At 38.5% G+C, this 21,521-nt stretch overlaps 1 protein-coding gene across 2 annotated transcripts in view; it reads left to right on the top strand.

Annotated features, from left to right (window-relative positions):
* Positions 1–21,521, top strand: part of nrxn3a (neurexin 3a) — a 104,698-nt gene that overhangs the window by 23,769 nt on the left and 59,408 nt on the right. For both annotated transcript variants that reach the window (XM_015047345.1, XM_015047344.1), the window contains exons 3-5: positions 3,290–3,310; positions 4,389–4,415; positions 5,383–5,394. In XM_015047345.1, coding sequence (XP_014902831.1) covers positions 3,290–3,310; positions 4,389–4,415; positions 5,383–5,394 — 60 coding nt within the window. The remainder of the gene's footprint in view (positions 1–3,289; positions 3,311–4,388; positions 4,416–5,382; positions 5,395–21,521) is intronic.

Genomic DNA, 21,521 nt, shown 5'->3' with positions numbered 1-21,521 from the left:
TGGACTGTTGACGTAGTTGCCCAGGGACAGTCCGACCGAGGTGAGGCTGCCATGGACCGGGACCACGGGGCCCTCTGACCACCACCAGCAGACAAAGCGCATGAAGTGTCTTGCGGGCAGAAATGGATGGAGTGGGGATTGAACCAGAAACCCACTGATTGGCATTGACACATCCCATGTGTGCTAGTCTGGCACATTAGCTAAAGCAGGGGTGGTTAATGTGCGGCTCTAAATTTGCATGCAACTTCTCTGTTTCTCCTGTGTGGCTCATGGTGACTTGACTGGTCTCTTAAGGTTTAACAGTAGTTTGTGGAGAATTTTATTTTGAAAAATAATCAACTTCTCTCCAGCAAAGACGCTTTGCACACGTCTGCAGTTCAATTATATATTTTGCAGTTACTCCAACTGAACAACAACAACTGAACAAAGTGTAGCTAAACAGAATATTCTGTCACCTCATGACACAAGCCAGACAATATAAGATATCAATACGACTGCCATTATCTTTTCCTGTTTTTAGCAGCCGTTAGCGATTACCTTTGTAGTTTATGCTCGGAGTAGCTATTTGTTTTGGTGGGTTGTTGTAGGCGACCAGGAAAACCTGGAGAGTTTGCGGTTTGTTGAATTAATTGTTTTGCAAAACAACATGAGCTACATTAGGTGAAGTAGTGTAAATGTGGGGGGGTCCAAACAAATATTTTCCAAATTTGACAGGGAGACGTTCCTTTTATATTTAATTATTACAAAAGCCACACATGGTTTGAAGCTGTGCCATACTCTTTTCAAGTGATGGATTGAACAGAGTTGTCTGATATAGTCAAAACTGGCATTATTGTTTCATCATACAAAGATGCTTCAAACTTACTTCTCCAGAACTTTCTCCATGAACCGTCTGGTCTCTTCCTTGGTATTCACAACGCTGTTGGGTCACTGATTGTCTTTAACAAACCCCCTGATAAAGAGTGGTGTTCACAGTATGTCTTCTTTAAATCAGCGTTAATCGACCGTACGCCACTCTGATCAGCAATGTTTCTGTGGCCAGTTAAACACAATAACTGCTATCAGATTGCTGAGTTGTTTAAGCTGAAGGTGAAACACTTACAGTGTTCACCGTCTCAACTGTCCTCTGAAACTGTCCAGTTTCACACCCATTGACACCAGATGGCTTCAGCAGGCCTTCCTTGCTGTTCCTCCAGCTGTCCATATGTTCATATCAACATGAAACATGGCTGCTGGTGAAATCAGAGATCCTGAAGCCTTGGGACGGTGATGAGCATTCACAGTAATTGGTATATTTATCTGCAGATGTCATTGTTAATAATCCGACAGTGGTGAAATACCTCTTGAATAATTACGCTTTCCCAGTTTCTGAATTCCATCATGAATCATCCTTTAGGTAATCCACTCTGAGCTCTAATCCCCAGATATCCTCACCTCACCTTTTGGGTGTAGAGGTAAAAGAGAATCAAGCACATTCACTTGGATTATATGTCCACTGATGAATAAATAAGTTTGTCTAAGACACGGTGAGATGATCTGCGTGAAATTAATCAGGAGGCATTTCTCAGTGTGCAGCTGGAGGCACGAGTTAGAAATACCTGCGATTATTTGACTGCTCTCCGGGCTTTTACCTTCATTAAATATTTATGGCTTCACTAGCTTTATCTCACTTGCTGTCTCACCAAAATCTGATGCTACAAAGCGGCACAATGCAAGGGGGAGGAAATTGTCGGAGGAAGTAGGTCAAGATGGAGAAGAAAATGACAGAGCAGCAAAGAGAGGGGACTGAATCCAGCTGTTCATCACAGAGACACAATCCGGCCGAGTGCTGGGTCGTAGCGAAAGACCCTGTTATAGAGAAAACGGCAAGATTTGCATTTCATAAATTTAAATCTCGGATTGCCAGAAAAATCATGAGATAATAAGAGCAAGTGTTAAAAGCTTACATTTTATTTTATATGTACCATTTTCCAAACTTTTAATATCTTGTGCATCCTCTCTAACACACACTCGTGATTTGTGACTGTTTAGTTGACCGCCATTCTGTTGTCTCTCCTTCATTTGGCAGCTTAGAGTAACAGCAGCGAGTTCTTTCATCAATCTCAGCAAGGACCTCAAGCCAGAATGAAGTTTTGTGCAATTTTCTCAGATTGTCCTCTGAACATTTGGGAAGTGTCCACAGGTCCATAATTTTAATTTTGATTTTAAAGATAAGCATCACTCAGTAAAGCTTGATAGTGTGGTCAGTAAATGTTGTCTTGATGTAAATCAGGACCTTTTGTTTTTACCTGAAACTCAAAGCATTGCAAGCCTGGAGATCATTCCGTACAAAGACGTAAAATGTGAGATGAGCTGAAATGTTGTCAGGTTTTTCCACTTGAACAAAGAGAAAATGTCCAAAAAGCAATCCCAATATTATTCTGTTTATTATCTTGGCTATTTCTGTAATATTTGTGTGTGGTGTTCAATACATGCAAATCCCAAACAGAGATATGTTTATAAAATTGAAATAAAAATCACAAAATTAGTAGGTTTCCGATCACACATGTCTTTTCTCCAAAGTAACTGGACCTCTTCCATGTTGGAGCTGCTCAGTTGAAACTGAATTAATATCTAATGCATACCAAATCAACCACCATCTGCTTGTGTTCACATATTAACACCATAACATGCCCAATTAGTCCATGCTCCGAACATTTAATGCATCTCAAGTCGATTACTGTTCATTTTATTCTGCAGCCACGTTGCCTCTCAGGAGCTCAATAAAATAGAAACTCCTCTGTAGCCCAAGTAAAACTCAATTTTGTGATGAAAATTGTCCACATAGTGTAATTTAAAGCTATCTTTGGGCTTAAATAACAATAAATCATGTATCCAAAGCTCAATGTTTGATATGAAATGTTTAATGCTGATATCAAATGCTCTTAAGTTGTGGGTTCAAAAACAGAAAATTCAACAGCATCTGAACTGTGCATGGCTTTTTATCAAACTTGTTGCTGGGAACATTTCCTTTATATTGAATGCATAATTTCTTTAGTTGAGTAATCTGGCAGCAGTGGGTCATTTTCTTTTTCTTCTATCCAAATGTCATAAATCAAAAGTTGTTTCTTTCTCTCCTTACTGTTGAGAAGCTGGACTGTGTAGCAGATGCAAATGATTGTGCAAACTGCCAACCATTTGCATTGACTGTAACGTGTTTTAAAAGTTGCATGACATTCATCATGCAAGTGCAAAGTGTGTTTCTAATGCTGGTTTCTTTGCTTCTTCTCTTCGTCTCCTTTCATTGCAGGGGTCAGGAAGACCATACCAGGTGAGTTGAAATGGGACCTGAAACGACCAGTCAGAAAGAATACATTGTGCAGTTGCAAATATTTAAACAAATATATTTGACTTAAGGGTTCACAGCTACATCACAGTCTTAAAAAGGGACATGTGACTGCAGAGGCATTTAGTTTTTATGAGAAGTCAGTTCATTCCTTTGGAATTTAAAAAAAAATCAAGTTTTTAAATGTTTTTATCATTAAAAGGTACATCATCAAACAGCAACTTCTGGCCCAAAATAGACATGCATTTATTTTAAATCCCTTACGTTTTAAAGCTTTTTGTAAAATTATTTTCTAAAATGTTCCAAAGCTTTTCCTTTAAAAAAAAAAAATAAATAATAAGTTGAAGACCAGTCCCAGTTCTGTTGTTCAGTGGTACCACGTTATTACTGTGGAAAAATGCTGCTGCTTCTTTATTCTGCAGTTTTTGAACCCAAAATTATGTTTAGTGTGTGCAGTTGCAATCAGAAGTTTCCATCCCATCACCATGATCTTGAATGCCATGTTAATCTGTGACATTTTATGATTTGAGACATTATTTTCCAGGGTTTAAAACAATATAAAGCTGCAACAAATCTAAAGAAACAAGAACAAAAGACAGAATGGTACTAATGACTCTAGAAGGCTTTGCCACTGTCACTGTAGTTTCAAACTAAGAAATGTACCTTTTACCCTGAAGACAAACAAATACAGGTCTAGATAACAATCTTCATCTATATTTTAGAAACAGCTGTAGCTGTGATGATATTTTAGTTATTTTCTATCTCAAAGACAATAACAATGTTCAAAACTTGTTTTTGCTCCCAAAACTAAAATCCTACAGTTATGTGATGTACCGGTTGCTTTACCAGGTCAGTTCTGGTTCCGCTTTCCCAGTTGAAGTATTCTTTAAAAGTGTGAATTTTTCCCAGGAAGCCTCCTGCTCAGACACAGGAAGCTTTGGAAAGTGATTGTGTTCGGATGTCATGCTTTCCCTTCTGAAAGCATGTTTCGTCCCAATACCGCAGAGTATTGAATCAGAGTGTTTTCTGTCTCTCTTTCATTTCCTTTTCTCTTCCTCTCAAGGCCTCGCACACATGATGGCAGAACAAGGTACACCTTCTTTACTTCTTCTCTACAAAATATTCTTTGTGTTTGATTCTGGTGTGAAGCTGCATGTTTTGGTGAGGTGAGTGCTATCTATGGAAGTGCATGCTTCTGTACGGAGAGACAATAAGTGCAGAAGGTGAGTCACTTGTAGACAAATCTGAGATCTTTCAGGCAGAACATGACTTCATTTGTAAGTCGTAGGCATCCAACGAGTGGGGAAAGTTCTCCCTGCAGCAAGATGCATTTGAAACATCTGTAAAAATGCTCACTTTTTTCACATTAGAAATAAGTGATAGGTTCCAGACTAGGTCACCTTTAATCTAGCTCAGTGCTCCTCATGGTCTGGTCAGCTTTCAATAAACCAATAGATCCGTTTGCTCTACAGCTGTGAATGCTTTGTTGGGCCCCTGGTCTCTTACACTTTGACCAAGCTAAACGGAGAGGTTGAGGTCTGCCTACATGGGTCAAGTTCCAAAGTAGCAAAGAAAGCCTTGGGTGTAGGCTCAGATGGCTGCTGACTAAATGGAAGATCCCAAAAAGTGTTAGTTTCATTATATCAATGAGGGACATTTAGAAACCCCCACTGAACTGCCATTGTAATTCCAGCTTGTAATAATACAAAATAGAACATTTTTTATTGTTTTTTTTTTTTTTTAAGTTGACAAAAGATGGAGGGTAAATGTCATTTAAATGTAATTGCAGAACAGAGTGCCTGCATGTGTTGATTCTGTGCTGTCCAAGTTGAACAGAACGTTATTTTCAAATGCTTTCATTCAAGCTGTAATAGCCTGTTCCAGGATTCCTTATTGCCTGCTGCGTTTGCATGTTTTAAATGTTTGAGATATGCTCTGTTCACTGATTAACCCTCATGAACTTACACTCCATCCTCTTCTTCCTCCCTGCCTGGCCCGTCTCGGCTGTGGACTCTCTGTTCCTCCTCCTGCTGTTGCTGCTGCTGCTGCTCTTCTAGCTAAAAGCAAAGGTACAGGCTTTTCAAAATCTTTCCTTTTCCACCAGTATGAAAAGCGGCGATTGCTCTGTGAGTGTTTGAGTGGAACGTGTTAGATGTTTTAATGTGTTTACTTGTCTGTGTTCTGTAATGCTTTCTCACTGAGGGTGCTTGTATTAAGTGAGTAATTAAGCCAGCAGCAAATGAAAGGGGGAGAAAAGAGACTTGCTTTTGTGTGTTCTGTGTGTGTTTGAGTGTGTTTCATGATTTGTTAAAAGGCTTTAAGTGTGTGCAGGAAGGCCGCACAGCAGATCAGTTTTCAGAAAAAAACCCTCTCCAGCTTTGCTTTCTGCAAACCAAAGTGTCCACTCAGCAGCTGTGTTCTGCAGGATTTGTGAGATGCTCACGGTTTATTTCTGTCAGAAACTTGTCTGAGAATATCCTGCTTACTTGAGGCATTTCTATGACTGGACATGCATTTCTATGTTTTTATGACATCATGTAAACAGCAGTGATAAAAACTACAAAAGAGAGAAGTTAGTAGTTAATTAGTAATTTCCCAAGAAATATTTGGAGGGTTTAGGCTGGATGTTGATTCCCATCATAGTATGCTTTTAAGGCGTGGAGGCTTAGAAATGGAATTGCTCCCCATCTCAATCCGCAGATAAACCTGTTTTTATCCACATCTCACTTCAGTAAATACATAGTGGTCTGCAGTGATGCTTTTGTGTGATTACTTGGATTCAGGAAATATCACTAAAAACATTGGAATTGTTAAAATACATACAAACTGTTATATTCTAAAGGAGGTTAGATACAATCTTTTATAATGCACAGGAGGGCGAGTAGGAAGAAGCTGGCAGAAATGCTTCACGGTAAAGATTAGTTGGTTTTAACTTTAGAGTTAAACCCTTTGAACCGAGGATGTTAAAGACTTCCATAACTATTAAGAGAAAATCTTTGTTTGGGTTAATCAGGTAAAAATGAAGCTAGCTCTGTAGAAATGGCAAGCTATCCAAGTCTGCAACTATTTTATTTTATTTTTTTGTAAATCCTAATTGATGTCCAGACATTCTTTGAAAATTTATAAAAAAAAAAAAAAAAAAAAAAAAAAAGCTCAATTTGTGAAAACATCTGAATGTCTGATGATGAAAACTGGAATTTTAAGATAGAACTGAATCCAAATTGGATAATGGCTTAAAAAATTGTTGTTAGATGATTGGCTTGTCATTATGTGTCCATGCCTTATCTAGTGATATTAAAGATGCAATCCTTTGTCTTTTTTACATGAAAATCATTGTACTGGATAACGTGGAAAATGCAGACTTTGTTTCAGAAAGGACAAAGGCTGGTGGCTTGTGTTTGTAACACATTTAGACCTCTTTCCTGTTGGCGTGATTAGTTGTGCACCCAAAATGGCTTCCCCCGTACTTAAGCCCGGTGCTCTCTTCTGACGATTTCTGCTCCCAGAGATTTCCACTCCCCTCCCTCACCTCGGCTCTTATATGTCTTTGTTGCTGTGTCTAATCCCTCAGCGAGATGGCTGCCATTATTAGGTATTGCACACATGCAGGATCCGTGTTGTCGCCTGTTCGGCACACGGGAGGCTCCATTGTTTGCATGCCATCGTACTAGTGGCAGAGGAAAAATGAGATAAGAAACAGTCTCTGCTTCAGAAGGGTCATAATTTACTGTTATGAGCTCAAACTAAGTTCTCTATATTAACTTTTAGATTTCTCTTTGATTCTTTTTTTTGTTTTTTGAAATGTTCATTTCCCCTTATCTGGCAGTGTCTCTCATCCCCTGCTGCATCTTCTCTATTTTCCCTCCTCATTTCCGCCTTAACTAGCTCATCCTTTCTTTGCCTCTCTTTCACCTGCAGCAGTTTCTTTAATCAGTTACAGTTTTGTCTCTTCTCAGTTTGATTAGCTCCGTTCTCAGTTGAGTCTCGCCGTCTTATCGCCTCCCTCTGGTTTAAGCACACCATCTGCATGAGTGTTCACAGGAATCAAGCAGAAACACAGTGATGTGCAGATGATTTAGTAGCTAGATCTTTGCAATTTTTCTTGAAATGTGTACAGCATGTTCATCATCAAACTAGGGACAGCTTGAAAAAGCATCATAACCATAGTAAAATTGTGAATTCAGTGCTTTACATCACCTCTAAAATAAAATAAAAAGATTTATCTTCCAACTAAAAGAGTCCAAGGTGATTTGCTTTGTTGCAGTTAGTGTTGATCTAGAGATTAATAATGCATTTCTGTCATTTGATGGCTGAGAATACTCAAATACTAACAAACAAACTTAATAGGTTTTCAGAAATTGATCCTGGAGGGGCACCGTGACACTCACCATGAAAATGCGTGAATAAGGCTCAACTAAATCTGGTCCTTTGCCTGAAGAAGGATCTGAGAAACATGGAATGATGACAAACTATTAAAGTAAAAAAGATCATGTGTTTAAAACAGCGATTAAGACAGTTATCTCCCAGTAGCAGAATTCAGTGAACCCGTTTATTAAGGAGATCATGACTGGGTGGCTTACTGGGGTTCAAGAACACTTGGACAGTTGGGATCTATTCGCTTGACTGAGTGTTGATAAATGAGCCAGACTGGGATCACCCAGCACCGATGTTGAAGAGGGGGAAGGTGGACAGGTTTACTGGACAAAACCGAGGCGGCATACTAAAATCTGCAACTGGACAGTGGTTTAAGATCTGACCTCTGAATGGTTGGGATAATTTCCAAATATAAAGTAAATTTTTCTATAAATTCTAACTCCTTTATTTTGTCACCAAGTATTCTGCTGTTTGTGCCAAATAACAGTGGATGTCTGTATGGAAGAAGCCATATTTATGGAAATGTTTGAATAAAATATGGAAGACCTCTAGAAACTGAAAGACAGTCACACATGGTCATGTGACTTTGACCCGTCTTGGCGAGCTGCTCCGTGGCACCACACTGCGCAGAGTGTTTGCTGGCACAGCCGGTTTGCCAAGAAACAGCAGTGAGAACAAAAACAACAGACTCAGACAAAATGGAGAACACTATGCTATGACAACAGAATAGAAAAAAAAAAACACTCAATAGTACTACAACTACTACCTTGAAAACCGACATATTGAGTCTTGAAGCCGCTCAATTTCCCGTGACACAAAAATTAAATAAAGTATGGCAAAATTGTGTTTTGATCTGATCAGCAATAAGTAGAAATGTTAAATACCATTGATCATTGGGGAAACATTAAGATCCTAGGTTAGATTTTTATAGATTATATGGAAAATATTTTTAGGAAGAAAATGGTGATGTACTGTATGTCTTGCAATGCCTACATCATTGTTTTAGTTACTTTAGAGAGTGTTCTCACACAATTTTATAAAAAAAAAAAATCTCTATGTTGATGGTTCTGTAGGGTCTTTGTTGATGTTTTTATTATATCAGTGGTTGTTTACTGGGGTTTTAAGTGGAATATGGTGACAGCGTATAGTCAGAGTGGGGCTGGTGTGCACCGACGTTTAAATAACATGTAGAAGAATCCAGCTGCAGTTCTCAGGCCCCACCACTCCCAATTCTTTCTTTGGATCGTTCTCTTATATTCTAACCCTAAACCTGCTAACCTCAACACCTACCCACTGAAACGTCTTAAAAATTAGGCTGATCTTTCAATGAAATAAAATCTTCTCAATTCTGTGTAATAAAAGTCATCTAATTAATGTATCAACATTTGCCCTCATATTTGTAGCATGTGTGGGTGTTGTGTCTACATGTGTGCAAAGTGAGCAGGTATGAGTGTGCAGCAAAAGATCATCAAGTAGTATGCTAATCAGCTAATCAGGCTTGATTGCACCTTAGAGGGGTGTGTTCGTGGTAACCTTGAGGAGGCTGACAATCGGGAGATGATGAGTGCTGGGAATTGTCTCAAACACACTCAGACGTCAACATGGCAGGACTGACAACTCAATAGTATCAGTGCATAATGTCAAATTATGCTTTTAGACTTCACCTCGGACAGATTCCACTCTGAATGATTGAACATAGACCACACTTGGATACAGGTGGAGTGCTTTTGATTAATCTGGTAACTGTGGCTCAGTGGTTGCCTTGCAATTGGAAGGTTTGTGATCACATGCAACCTCTTTTTCATTTTTTTTTTGTGCAACACTAATTCAGTCTATACTAACCACTGTCGTCACAATATTTAACTGAAAGTTACTTCAACTGCATTATAAATGATTAAATTGCAGTCGTGCGTCAGCATCTGCGCTGGATGTGGAATTTTCTAATTCTCAAAATAGATGATTTTATTTATTTTTTATTTTTTTTTGAGAAATAGAGATAGCCTTGTGAGAAGTGCTTTAGTCGTTCCTGCCCTAACCAATGTGTCTCCCCATGTTACAAATGCTCCTGACTCCTCGTGAGATTAACAACAGCATAAGCACATTCTGTTGTAAAGTGTTGAAATGCCTCTCGGACTTCATGCAGCAGCCGATCGATGCAGCAATCCTCCAGCCGTTTGGAAGTCACAACCTGCTACACTCTGAACATTTTTTTATTTGAGTTCTGTTTTGGTATGTGGCGATTACACCCAGTTTGAGCTGCATATGATTGCAGAGTTGCCCAGGTGGACCTGGGTGAGTGACGGAACAAAATGTGAGCTCTCCACAGGCCCATTTTTATTCGCAATGAATCAGTTAAAGACTGATTCATTGCCCCAGAATAATGTCATTGCTGTTTTTTGGGGATAGACGAGAAATGGATTTGTGTATGCTGAAATATTTCAACGTGTCTAAATTTCAAGTGTATATGGCATGTTGTACTCCTTTGCTTGAAACAAAGCCACCATGGTTCCAGACTTGAAAAAAGACCTTTTGGTCACTGTTGCTGTCCACACAAATAGTTTCTGCCACTGAAATAAAAACACAGATCCAGTCCGGCGAAGGCGTGTTCTGTTTCTGCACATTTTGTAAAGTTGTTGTGTATGCCCTTTGTGGTACATCCCAAATAAGAACAGCAGTGGGGTGGCGTCTGGAGGCATATTTGTTATTCACAAATAATCCTCATTCAATATCAGAGTGTTTATGGTTAAATGTTTCAGAAACAACAGGATTTAAAATCTTGGTTGAGTGGAACTCCTTTCTGGTCATAGCACTACAGTGGAGCACTGAGTCATTGACTCTTGCTTTTCTCTTCTTTGTGCCTTAGCCTTTTCCAGTTGCTGGTTATTGCAAACACTCCAGTGCTCTCCAGCGTTGCTCTGCTGGCCCACAAGGTTGTGATTGTAACCTATTTGGTCAAAGATGTCAACCCCAACAGTCAAATTGCCCTGGAGCAAACATATTTCAGCAGCAGAGCGCTCCCTAGACGATGTTTCAGGCGGGGGGTGGGGCGTTGGTAGCAATCTTAAGGGGAAAAAAAAAAAAAAAAAAACATGGCGGTGATCTGAAAAACGATTAAATCCAGATTCCGAGCGACAACATAGCTCGCCCCCCCTGAGGGGATTGACATGGGCAGCAGCATAGGAGGGAGAGAAAGATGGAGGAGGAGGAGGAAGAGGAGGAGAGATTATGAGGGAGTGTGCTGGTTATCTTAATTAAATGGAAGTGCATTTCATCCTCCTCCTATTGATTTGTGCCAGGGGCTGTGTGTACATTGTGTGTGTTTCAAAGGCTCCGTCTGATCCGTGGTGCTGAATTTACTGATGTGACGACTGAAGACGACAAACTGCTCTGAGTTTTGTTGTACTAAATAATAAAGCTGAGATCTCACAAACTGCTTATGGCTGCTATATAATTTAATGAAGTCACAAATGCGAAACAAAAGAAAAATACGCTCGAGTGTTTGGAAAGGTGTCTGCTTTCCTGATTGCATGAATGCATCTATTTTACTGTGCCGATCCCGGCCGGGCTACACACAAACCCAAAGCATTTTTCTTTTTCTCCCTTTCCGCCCCTTCTGCCCTGCTTCCATTTATTTTGATTCCTGAAAGTTAATGCTAACAGTTCTGTCAAACGACTGTGCTTCAGGCAACACTGCTTAAATACATCTTTTGCTATTTTAGTGACCTGCTTTCTGGCATGGCTTCTTTTTTCCCATTACTGGGAATGACATTTCATTTAGACCGCATCATTCATCTTTTCCAAGTCAACATTCTGCTTCTCATTTTTATTTTCATGTTTGATATATCTCTTGTATTCACTTGACTTGTTTTACTGTTTTCCTTCGGCCATGTTTCATTCCTGCTTTTTACTCTGATTTACCTTCTTTGGTCCACTTTGAGAAAAAAAATAAAGCGTCCTTCATTTTTTTTGTAATATATTTTAGGTAATATACAACTTTATTTAGTATTTTACACCTTGACAATGAAGAGGTTTTTACAGGAGCATTGTGATGAAGTACATTACTGTACACCAACAATTTTTGTGTGAGTGGGATACTTTAACCAATGAATCCCTGGAACCTGAGCAAGTGAGAAAGTTGATTAACTTCTCCCTCTATTTTAAGAGTGGTGGAGCAAAATTAAATATTTTTTTTATTTTTTGTCATATTTTTTCATGGTTTGTGTCAGTTAATCCCCCCTAACTCACTTTGCGCTCTCGTTTTATAACCGAATTAGGCGTCCATGTTCAGTGTTAGGGTGCTGATCTGTTTGGGTTTTAAAAGAATTACCATTTGAACAATGTTTCTCCTGATTTCCTTTTTCTCACTTTACAAATCGCCTTGTAAATCTTCACCACATGAACACATTTTTGAGCAGGAGACTCAGGAGAAGCCCATGTTTTATGTTTGTTATATAACCACTTGTGACCAACCTTGGTCTGCATCTTTTGACCTGCATTCATACTTGAAAGATGGTTATGTTTTGATATTTTGACTTTGGAAATGGAAATTAATTTTGCAGCTCATGACCTCATGACCTTAAAACCTGTAACTGTGGAATGTATGGCATGATGTTTGAACTTTATAGTCATGGTGAATTACCAGTATGGTTGATGAAACATGCCATGGCATGTTTTTATCTGTATATCTGTGTAAAGACAAAGACTGGAATGTGGTTTTAATTTTAAAGAACATGTTGGAATGAACTACAATGAATCCTTATCCAACTGGTCAATGATGGACCAGCAGATGAAGCTTCTATCTTTTGCTTCACATTGATGCAACTTTGCAATCCTAAATTGTGCTTTTCATATAGAAGAGGCTTTGTCCTTCAACTGTTCCAAGCCAGACATGTATTTAGTGTTGCCATGATGAACATTTAACCTGCAGCCTGAGACCAGTATATTCTGATGAGTTTTAGGTATTTTGATATTTCTCTGAACAGATACTTTGTGATTTTTCTTTACAAAATTTGCAGCAAACATGTTTTCCATTTGAGAATTATATCTTTATAGATTAAAGGACATGAAATATTGATTTATATTATATCATTTGCCAGATTGAGTTTTGGCAACTGTTCCTTCTCAAAGGTGCTTGCAGGTGTATTTCGTTATTGGCATTATATTAACACACACCTGCATGCTCCAGAGCACTCCTATTTTGACAGAGATGCATACAAATCCTGGTTATTCCCCAGATATCATCACTGTTAATGATGCCAACCTGAATTAGACCTCTGAATGAGGCATAAATAAATAGACGGGATGTTAGACGAGCTTCACAGGAGACAGCTTTACTGGTCTCAAACTTTTTTCTTTAAACCAAAGTCATTCAAACCACCTTTTAGCAATGTATGCTAACAACCTGCAGCATCTGTCACAGCTGCACTTTTATATCGCTGTAAAGTGGGCTGCCTTTGTCCTCTGATTGCTTATTTTATTTATATATTCATGTTTTTCTAATGGATTAAGTCTTTCAGATTGTCAAGATTCTGCCTAATGGTTCTTACATTTTTATGTAGTCACATAAAATACCTGTTATGAATGTGAAGCTGAAGTGAATTTGAACAGATCTTTTAGAGGATTTTAAGGTTGCTTTTTTAATCTTTTTGGGTGGCTTGATAAAAAAGCGGTGAAGAATGATGTAATAGTCATTTGTAGAACGCTAATTTGAACTTTCTGTGATTATCGCTGCAGCTACATTTCCTTGAATAGAAATCACTGAATGAGCCTGGTGTGAAAAGGGATTTTTTTTTTTTTTTTCCGCTTCCTCTGTGGCTCCTGTGCAGTGCAGTTTGAGTCGATGGCATGGCACCAAAAGTTAGCTTTGCATACATTTTCTTCTTTGCTCTGTGTTTGACAGTCAGAATGGGCCTGCCTTATCTTCTTCAGCTTTTGCTTTGTTCCACATGGCTGAGCTCTCAATGAGCTGCGGTGATCGTTCGATTGCCTTTAGCCGACCATAACTGCCGCAGTCCTAAAGTTGTGACAGAGAAATGGTGGACATTTTGAGGAGAGAAATGATCTATTGTTGCCATGTAGCTCTGACTGCCTGCTATCAGAAGCATTCGACCCCAGAGAGGAATTATCTCAGATGAAGAAAAACTCCAGTGTTTCAGCGCTGAAGGTGACCTGAACGTTCCGGCTCAGCAAATTAAAGCGTCGGTGCTATCAGATGCTGAGGAAAGCTAAGCGGATATAAACACCACATCCACGCAGAAGAGGTAAATGCCTATCACTGATTGATCTCCCTCTCAGATCCATTTTATGTAATTCCCGTCAGCATAATTCAGTCTAATAAACATTCCCCTCAGCCTTTAAAATTAATGCAAAGTCCCACAGAGAGAGTCGACTGCAAAACATTTGTGCTGTTATGAGAAAATAAGATATACCTGAGGGCTGTGTGCTGGGCCCACTAAGCTTTTAACATTTATATCCAGATAAGAGAAGTCCATTATGTTTCATGCTGAATGCTCATCAGCTGGCTTTGATGCCACAAAAGCTGTGAAGGCTTATTTTTCCAGAGGCTAACACAAAGTCGCTTCAGATCACAGTTTGTTGCAAAGTTATGCAAATTCCCCTCTAAAATAGACAGCATTTTCAGTGATTTATTCAAACCTTTCAATGGTAAATTCACAAGATGGCTGTCAAAAGTCCAAATATAACAAAGATAATGAAAAAAAGTCTTGGTCTTTTTAGTCTTTTGTCACAGAATATCTTTACCGTAACAACACGTACATCTTACACTTTACTGTTCACAATTTCTGGTAAACCCTCCTTAAATAGTTAAAATCCGTGAGTACTTGAGACCTCTTACGACCCCTTACGGGCTATTTTCATACTTCAACCATCAAATGTCATGTAATTATTATCCCCAGTGAAAATCATCTTAGCTCTACTACAGAAGCTAACATTGACAGTCTTTTTTTTATTTATTTCTGCTCTGGTGAGTACAGACAATCATCATCATGGAAAATAAATGCAACTCATGAGTTGGTTGCTTTGCGAATGCCAGCCAATAGCCTGCCAAGTAGCATAGCGGCTAGTTATTTCCACTTCCAAAGTTATGCACAAATAACTTCAGCTACATGACAGAAAAATGTGCAAATACGTGAAGTATTATTATAATTATACTGAGCCACAAAAAGACAGGGATCCATTGCATTCTAATAAAATGAACACTCTACTCACCTTGTTTTCAAGGTGTAGCTCAGTTGTCCAACAGAGGAAGCTAATTTCAATCACTTTTATTTGGAATCTTATTCTTTCAGTCTTGATCATACTTGTTAGAGTGCTTCAATTTTTTTTTTATTGTAACAGTGTAGACAAATCTCTAACTCATCTACCCATCTCATGCTCCAATCTCTCAGTAACAACACAATGTACTTGAACTCATTCCTTGAAACTCTTCACTCAGTTTCTGCTCTATGGTGTTTACCTCAGGAAACTATGCTGTCCATTACTCCAGGTCTGCATTGAGAAATTTGCTTCACGTGTTTTTTTTTTTTGTTTTTTTTTCACACCGATACACACATGGGCGCCCTCTGCCCTCCTTGTGTGCCGTCTCCTTGCTCTTTGCTATGTGTGTGGATGGTGGAAATCTGTGTCATTTTGGCCTCGGCTCTACCGTGGGAGTAGGTCACGCTTGGTGAGGTAATACAGCGTGAACATGAGAACTGGAACCAGCCAAGCTTGGGACATTTTCCAAAGCTTCACACATGCATCTCCCTGCTGGCACCACATCAAGCTGAAGGCGTCCTTTTACTGACTCATATCTGCAGGTTTTACTGTGCAAAAAACAAACTAAACCTCCACTGGTGGTTCTCTGCAGGTTGTGGGAAAAGGCATCAGTGTCTGTGATGCAAACTCTACAGATTTACATTCACTGATGTCCCTAGAAAATACATTTTTGCAATACATATCAGAAATATTATTTTGTCTGTAGTTTAAGGAATAACATATCGTGAGTAGCACATCAAATTTGAATGAATCAGAATCTCAAAATTATAACATTCAGTTACATGCACATCAATTCTTTATTCATAGTGGCTAATCTGTTCGCAGTGACTGTGGGAGATAGGCACCTGTCCCGGGGGCCACGCATAATTAAGTGGGTCTAGACAATAGTGGTTTATTTGAACTGATCAGCAATTAGATATATTTTAATGAGCAAACCGGTTCAAGTCAAATGAAAACTACAAAAAGTATACACAAAATATAATCAGAATTTTAGATCTGTGTGTCATAAATTAAAAGAAAATGTCAGAAAGCAGACAGAGAGAAAATGCCAGTCAAACCGAGGGCAGGAAAAATGAGCTGATGGATACGTGTAAATGTAAAGCTCAGATTTTTTGTGTCCTCACATTTGACATTATTACAGGCGTAACAGTAATCATAGTTTAAAATAAAACTAAATATATTTTGTTTTTCTAACCAGTAAAGTTTTAACAATTTACTTTTATTTTTAAAACATCTGCTTTCTGAAGAGATAAAGGTATAAAGGTCCTTTCCTAGAGATGTGAATCATATCTTCAACTTTGTGTCTATTTCCACAATTGAAATAAAGATTAAAGAAAAATGAGGTAATAATAAGGTGGTAATAATAATAATAATAATAATAATAATAATAATAATAATAATAATAATAATAATAATAATAATAATAATATGAATTATATATTAAACCATCGTCATTATGTAAAGCTCGTCCTAATTCCCAAAAATACATCAGAAACGCTTTTTGATGTCTTTCTCATAATGGATAAATTTCAAATTATGCTTTAAAGAATCTCTAGAGTATAATTTTTCAGTCTAGCTTTTGCTAATCTGAGTCTTTTACAATGTTTGATTAGTGATCAAGTGTCAGCTAGACTTATTGAAGACAATGTAATGCCCCATTTGACTTAGCACTCATCGGAAGTTCAGAAGCAGATTTCAGCTGAAGTGTTTTAGCCACTGTTGGTAGGTTACCAATCGTTCCTACCTTATTTGTCAGTTTCTTCTGTTCGTTTTTTTTTCCTTCTTTTTCACAATGTGAAAAAAGAAGCAGAAATTACCAAAAAAAAAAAAAAAAAAGAAAGCTGCTTCATGAAATAATTTAAAGTGAATCAGATATATACAAGCTTTATGAGGGCTGCATATATGTTCAATTACGTATATGTATTATGTCAGCAGAATAAAACACATAGTTTATATATGTTTCAACATGGAGCTGTATATGGTTTGACAACAAATGGCCTCCTAGATGTCATGAGAGAGGAAGCTGTTACTTGTATATTTTCCTTGTAAATTGGCAATATGTCAGTACAGTATATCAGTAAGTTATTTATAGAACTACTACACACTTATACTGTGGCAGTTGTAAAGATGTACACATGTGATCTCTCCTTTATGCCATGCGATACAATGTAAATCATATTTTCCAACAAAACTGGTTAAGAGTTTGTACCTGTTTGTACCAGAATTAATAAGCTTGATCCCCAGTTCTTCTACTGTGTAGTTATCTGAGTTTATAATATTACTACTACTCTTCTTCCAAGGCTGTTTATCCGAAATCGGAACAATTCAGACAAACTCCTCTACCTCGTTTTTTCTTTTCAAGAGTGAACATTTTCTGGTCATATCAGTGTAAACTGTCATCACAGCATAGCCCCACTTTATCGTCCCCTCATTATTCTGTCCCCACTGAGACCTCTGCGCCATGCATCAGAGGCGTCGTCTGTAGCTGGCGGTCAGAGAGCGATGACAGGCGTCGACACTCTCCAGACATTATCTGCATGTCATTGTCCTGCAACCCCGTCTTCACTTTCTATGAACTTGTGGCTCAGGCAAGCGCGTTTAAATGCACAAATGGTGACATGGTGCAGGCTAGCTTGGGCTGCAAAGGTTGAGTGATGCATGCAGAAAAATGTGGTAAATTAGGTCAATTGTGGTGGGAGATTGGTAATTATTGCCTCAGTGCTCACCTCGTCATCCTTCACCAACACCCACAGCCCCTCCTATTCATGCATCTTCCTGTTTGTGGTGGAGTGAATTTTAAAGAATTCAATTGATCCAAGTCAGATTTAATTACCTCTCTTTTTCCCTATTGGGAACCAAATGAAACTCTATTTAGATGTTATCTTTCCTTGTGGTGTCATTGGTAAATGCAACAATGGGGAACTGAATCTTATCATTGCCTTTACTCAGATGTGGTAAAGAATGATTCCCATATTTAAATCTTAGCGGGTTTTTTTTTACAGATTGGGATGTAATACAGAGAAATGTCAAACATCCATCTCATGATCCGGCTCCAGGTGGACCCACCTTTACCAGCAATCACTCTGATTAGTCCCAGTTCTCTCTATCTGGACTTTGGTTCACTCTCTTTCCACCCCTCCCCAACACTACTTCAGCTCATTGATGTAATGGAGACATTTCTTTCTGTTCAGTTGTCTTTAGGTTCCAATCTATTAGATTGAGGTCTGCACTATGACTGGGTCCCTATTTTCTTTTCTTTCTTTCTTTCTTTTTTTTTTTAGCATATTTGTTGTGGATTTTGCTGGTGTTCGTGAGATCATTTTGTTTTTACCCCAGTCTGGACAAAGCTTCAGATGTCTGACAAATTGTTTCACATTTGACTTTAGAATACTTTGCAGTCACTGAGTCAAAAATATTGCATACAAAATGTCCGCTGTGGCTGCAAAGCAAGCCATACGTCTTCCACCATCGTGCAGGGTAATTGGCAAGTCGTGTTTGACGTGTATGTGCTGATGAGCTTAGCATTACATATATGCCGTTCGAATCTGATCTTATCAGTCATTATTGTTCAAGAAGTCTTGTGGTTCATGAGATGCAAATGATTCTCATTTAACCCTTCTGAAAATTTGTTTTCTGATTGTCCTAACACAAAGCTTAACATTCAATGGAGTTAATTGAGTTCCTTTTTTCTCATTTATGGGCTTTGAGGTGGACTTGTTAGGACCTCAGCTTCAGAAAGATTGGCGGCTTGTTTGAAACGTCTTTCACTTTTCCCTCAAAAGAATGATAAACCTCAGATAGGTAGGGGATGCTCATATTACCCGCTTAGAAACAATAGTTTCATTCTAGTCAAAATAAGGCCTTTGGTTAATTCAGACATGTCTAGTTAACATAAGTGGGCATCAGTTTCCCTGTAAAGACCAAAGGTTTGCTTTAGGTCCCTGTACACAGAGCTGGACAGCTTATTTTCTTTAATACCATCTGGTTGTTGGTTTACTGAGTTTACAGGTTCAGATGACCACCTCACCTGAATAAACCTGTAAATTGATAAAGTGTGTCTTTCACGGATTTCTGTGTGTGTGTGTTTGCGTTTGCTGTGTGCCGAGCAGATTACTGCAGTGGTCCCTGCTATCTTTATCAGCCAGATGCTCGCTGCGACACGACGCTCACATGACGACTCAGAGAGAGGGGGAGCTGTTATCTCTCTGCCTCCAGATCCTGCAGCGTCTCCTCACCTCCCCCCAGCTCTTCCCCTCACCTCCCGCTCCCCGGGCCCCCCTCGCATCGCATTCTTTTATCCCCTCGTTCTCATTTTAGCACAATTGTTCATTATCGGTCTGTTGTTTTTTTTTTTTTTCTGTGACTTAAGGAGCTAAAACTGGAGTAACACTGAACAGACACATGCGCTGTTGTGGCAGGTGTTTAAAACAAAGGTGGAGATGAGCCAAGTGCAAACCAGACAGACCACATAGGTGGTCATAATGAAGCCAGTGGGTGGCAGTGTGGATCTCACTGGGAACTTAATGGTGTAGGAGAAAAAAAAATAGTTAAGATGAATCGTTGTTTTGGCTTACGGGAGGTTTTCTGGATATTGTGTAACTTTAAAACTCTATTTGAACCACATCCTCACTGAACATTAGAGGAAATGAGGGCGTGATTGTTCCAAGAGGAAAATAAGGGATAGGAAGGAAAAATTACACTGTTGGGTGAAAATGAGCCAATCAAGATGGAGCATGTGGTCTGTTCCACACCAGTAACTCCCACTTTAATACCGTCCCAACCCCCGGCTGTTCAGCCCCAGTCCAAACACACACACACACGCAGAGTAAAGGACAATGCACACAATGAGTTTCATCCATCATCTATTGTTTTTTACACGCTCCACCACATGTGTAGTATGAGTTTCACCCACACAGTCTCCTCTCTCACACACATGTGCACAATAAATGTGATAAACACCCTATAACGTGCAAATCTGTGGCTGATTTTATTGACTGCACTATATTTCTGAGTGTCTTGTTTAAAATAAGAGCTGCTCTACATATTTGGGAGTGTATGCTGTTGCTGCTGAAACAGTATGGTCTGACTGGTCCTTGATAGAAAATCTGTCAGAAAATCACTACCATTTTTTGTGGGATTTATTTTTTAATGATGAAGTGGATCACTGAAATTTGCTTCAAAATCCCCGATTTAACAAATAATTAAACCATTTAGACATAACTGTTCATTAATTTAAAATCCAATATGATAGCTTAAAATACATTTTAAGAATGAAAAAAATGTATAAACCAAGCTCAGAAAGTCGAGCTTTAATTAACACAATCGAGTTTAATCACTACAAAAACCAGAGGGAGATATCAGTGCCTTTTTTAGTCGCACTACGAGTCATTATGGTGAAGGCAGTCAGAAAAATAAACCAATGAAAAGACAGAATAAAATAGGTTTACCCTTTCGTTCCTTCTTTAGTGTGACTCCCAAAGAGTATGCTAAAATTTGAAATTAGTCCACCAGCATAGGCACTTGGACAGTAAAATGTTTGGTTTACAAGTTCAGTGATAGATAAAGAGTGACCATTTTTCATGTAGCTGAGAAAGATAAAAACAAAACAAAACAAAAACATATAGACTATCACAAATTGCCCTATTAATTACATATATATGCCTTGGTAATGGTGGGAGCCCAAAGTATTCTGTGTTTTGACTTGGATCTAGAAACCAAATAGAAAAAAAAAGAGTAATGATGTTTTTTTGTTTTTTTTTCCCAGATTAGTGGAAAACGTTGGACACCACTGACTTGAGGCTTATATGTGAACGTAGAAACCAGTAAAAGAACAGTAACCCATGAAATTAAGGAGCAAAATCAAGACAGGTTTAGAAAAAAATAAAACTCAAAAACTAATTTAAACCCCAAGCAAAACGACAAGAGTCAAATGCTAAATACTTTTAATCACTTTTTGGATCTTATCAATATTAACCATTTTTGTGTTTTTATTTTCCACACTTTTCTGGCAAACCCTATCAAGTTAAGTTAAACTGTATTTCATGCTTCTCTTTCTGATAATGTAACTTCTGAATTATAATTATACAGTTATACAGTTATATTATAAGCAGACTGCAGAGAATTCAAGTAAACCCTTACAACACCCTTCAGTATGAAGAGTGTTGGATTTTATTCAGTGGATGTGAGCTGGTAAGCCTGATGAAAGCTGACAGAGTAGTTCCAGAAATGGTTTGATGTGAAGGGCAGTGCTAATGGTATCATGATGAGAGATAAATATTTTGCTCAAGTCTATAGGTCAGTGTGCCGACTTATGAATTTTGAACATAGTTTAATTTGAGGATAAGAAAAGTTATGTTTGTGTTGCGACTGTAAGCGTGATATGGTTGTTGGCTCTCATGGAATAATTACCCTTCACATCAGGTTGTTTAAACATGATTGTAAGCTAAGACAATCAAATAAAATGTAAAAAAAAAAAAAAAAAAAAAAAAAAACGCGGTGTCAAAAAAAATCAAAGAGATCGGGGGGAAAGGGGGAAAAGGGGGGGGGG

Source organism: Poecilia latipinna, unplaced genomic scaffold (assembly GCF_001443285.1).
Source record: "Poecilia latipinna isolate Pla-1442-1.1 unplaced genomic scaffold, P_latipinna-1.0 Scaffold821, whole genome shotgun sequence".
Taxonomy (NCBI): Eukaryota; Metazoa; Chordata; class Actinopteri; order Cyprinodontiformes; family Poeciliidae; genus Poecilia; species Poecilia latipinna.
This window is presented reverse-complemented; position numbering and strand designations above follow the sequence as displayed.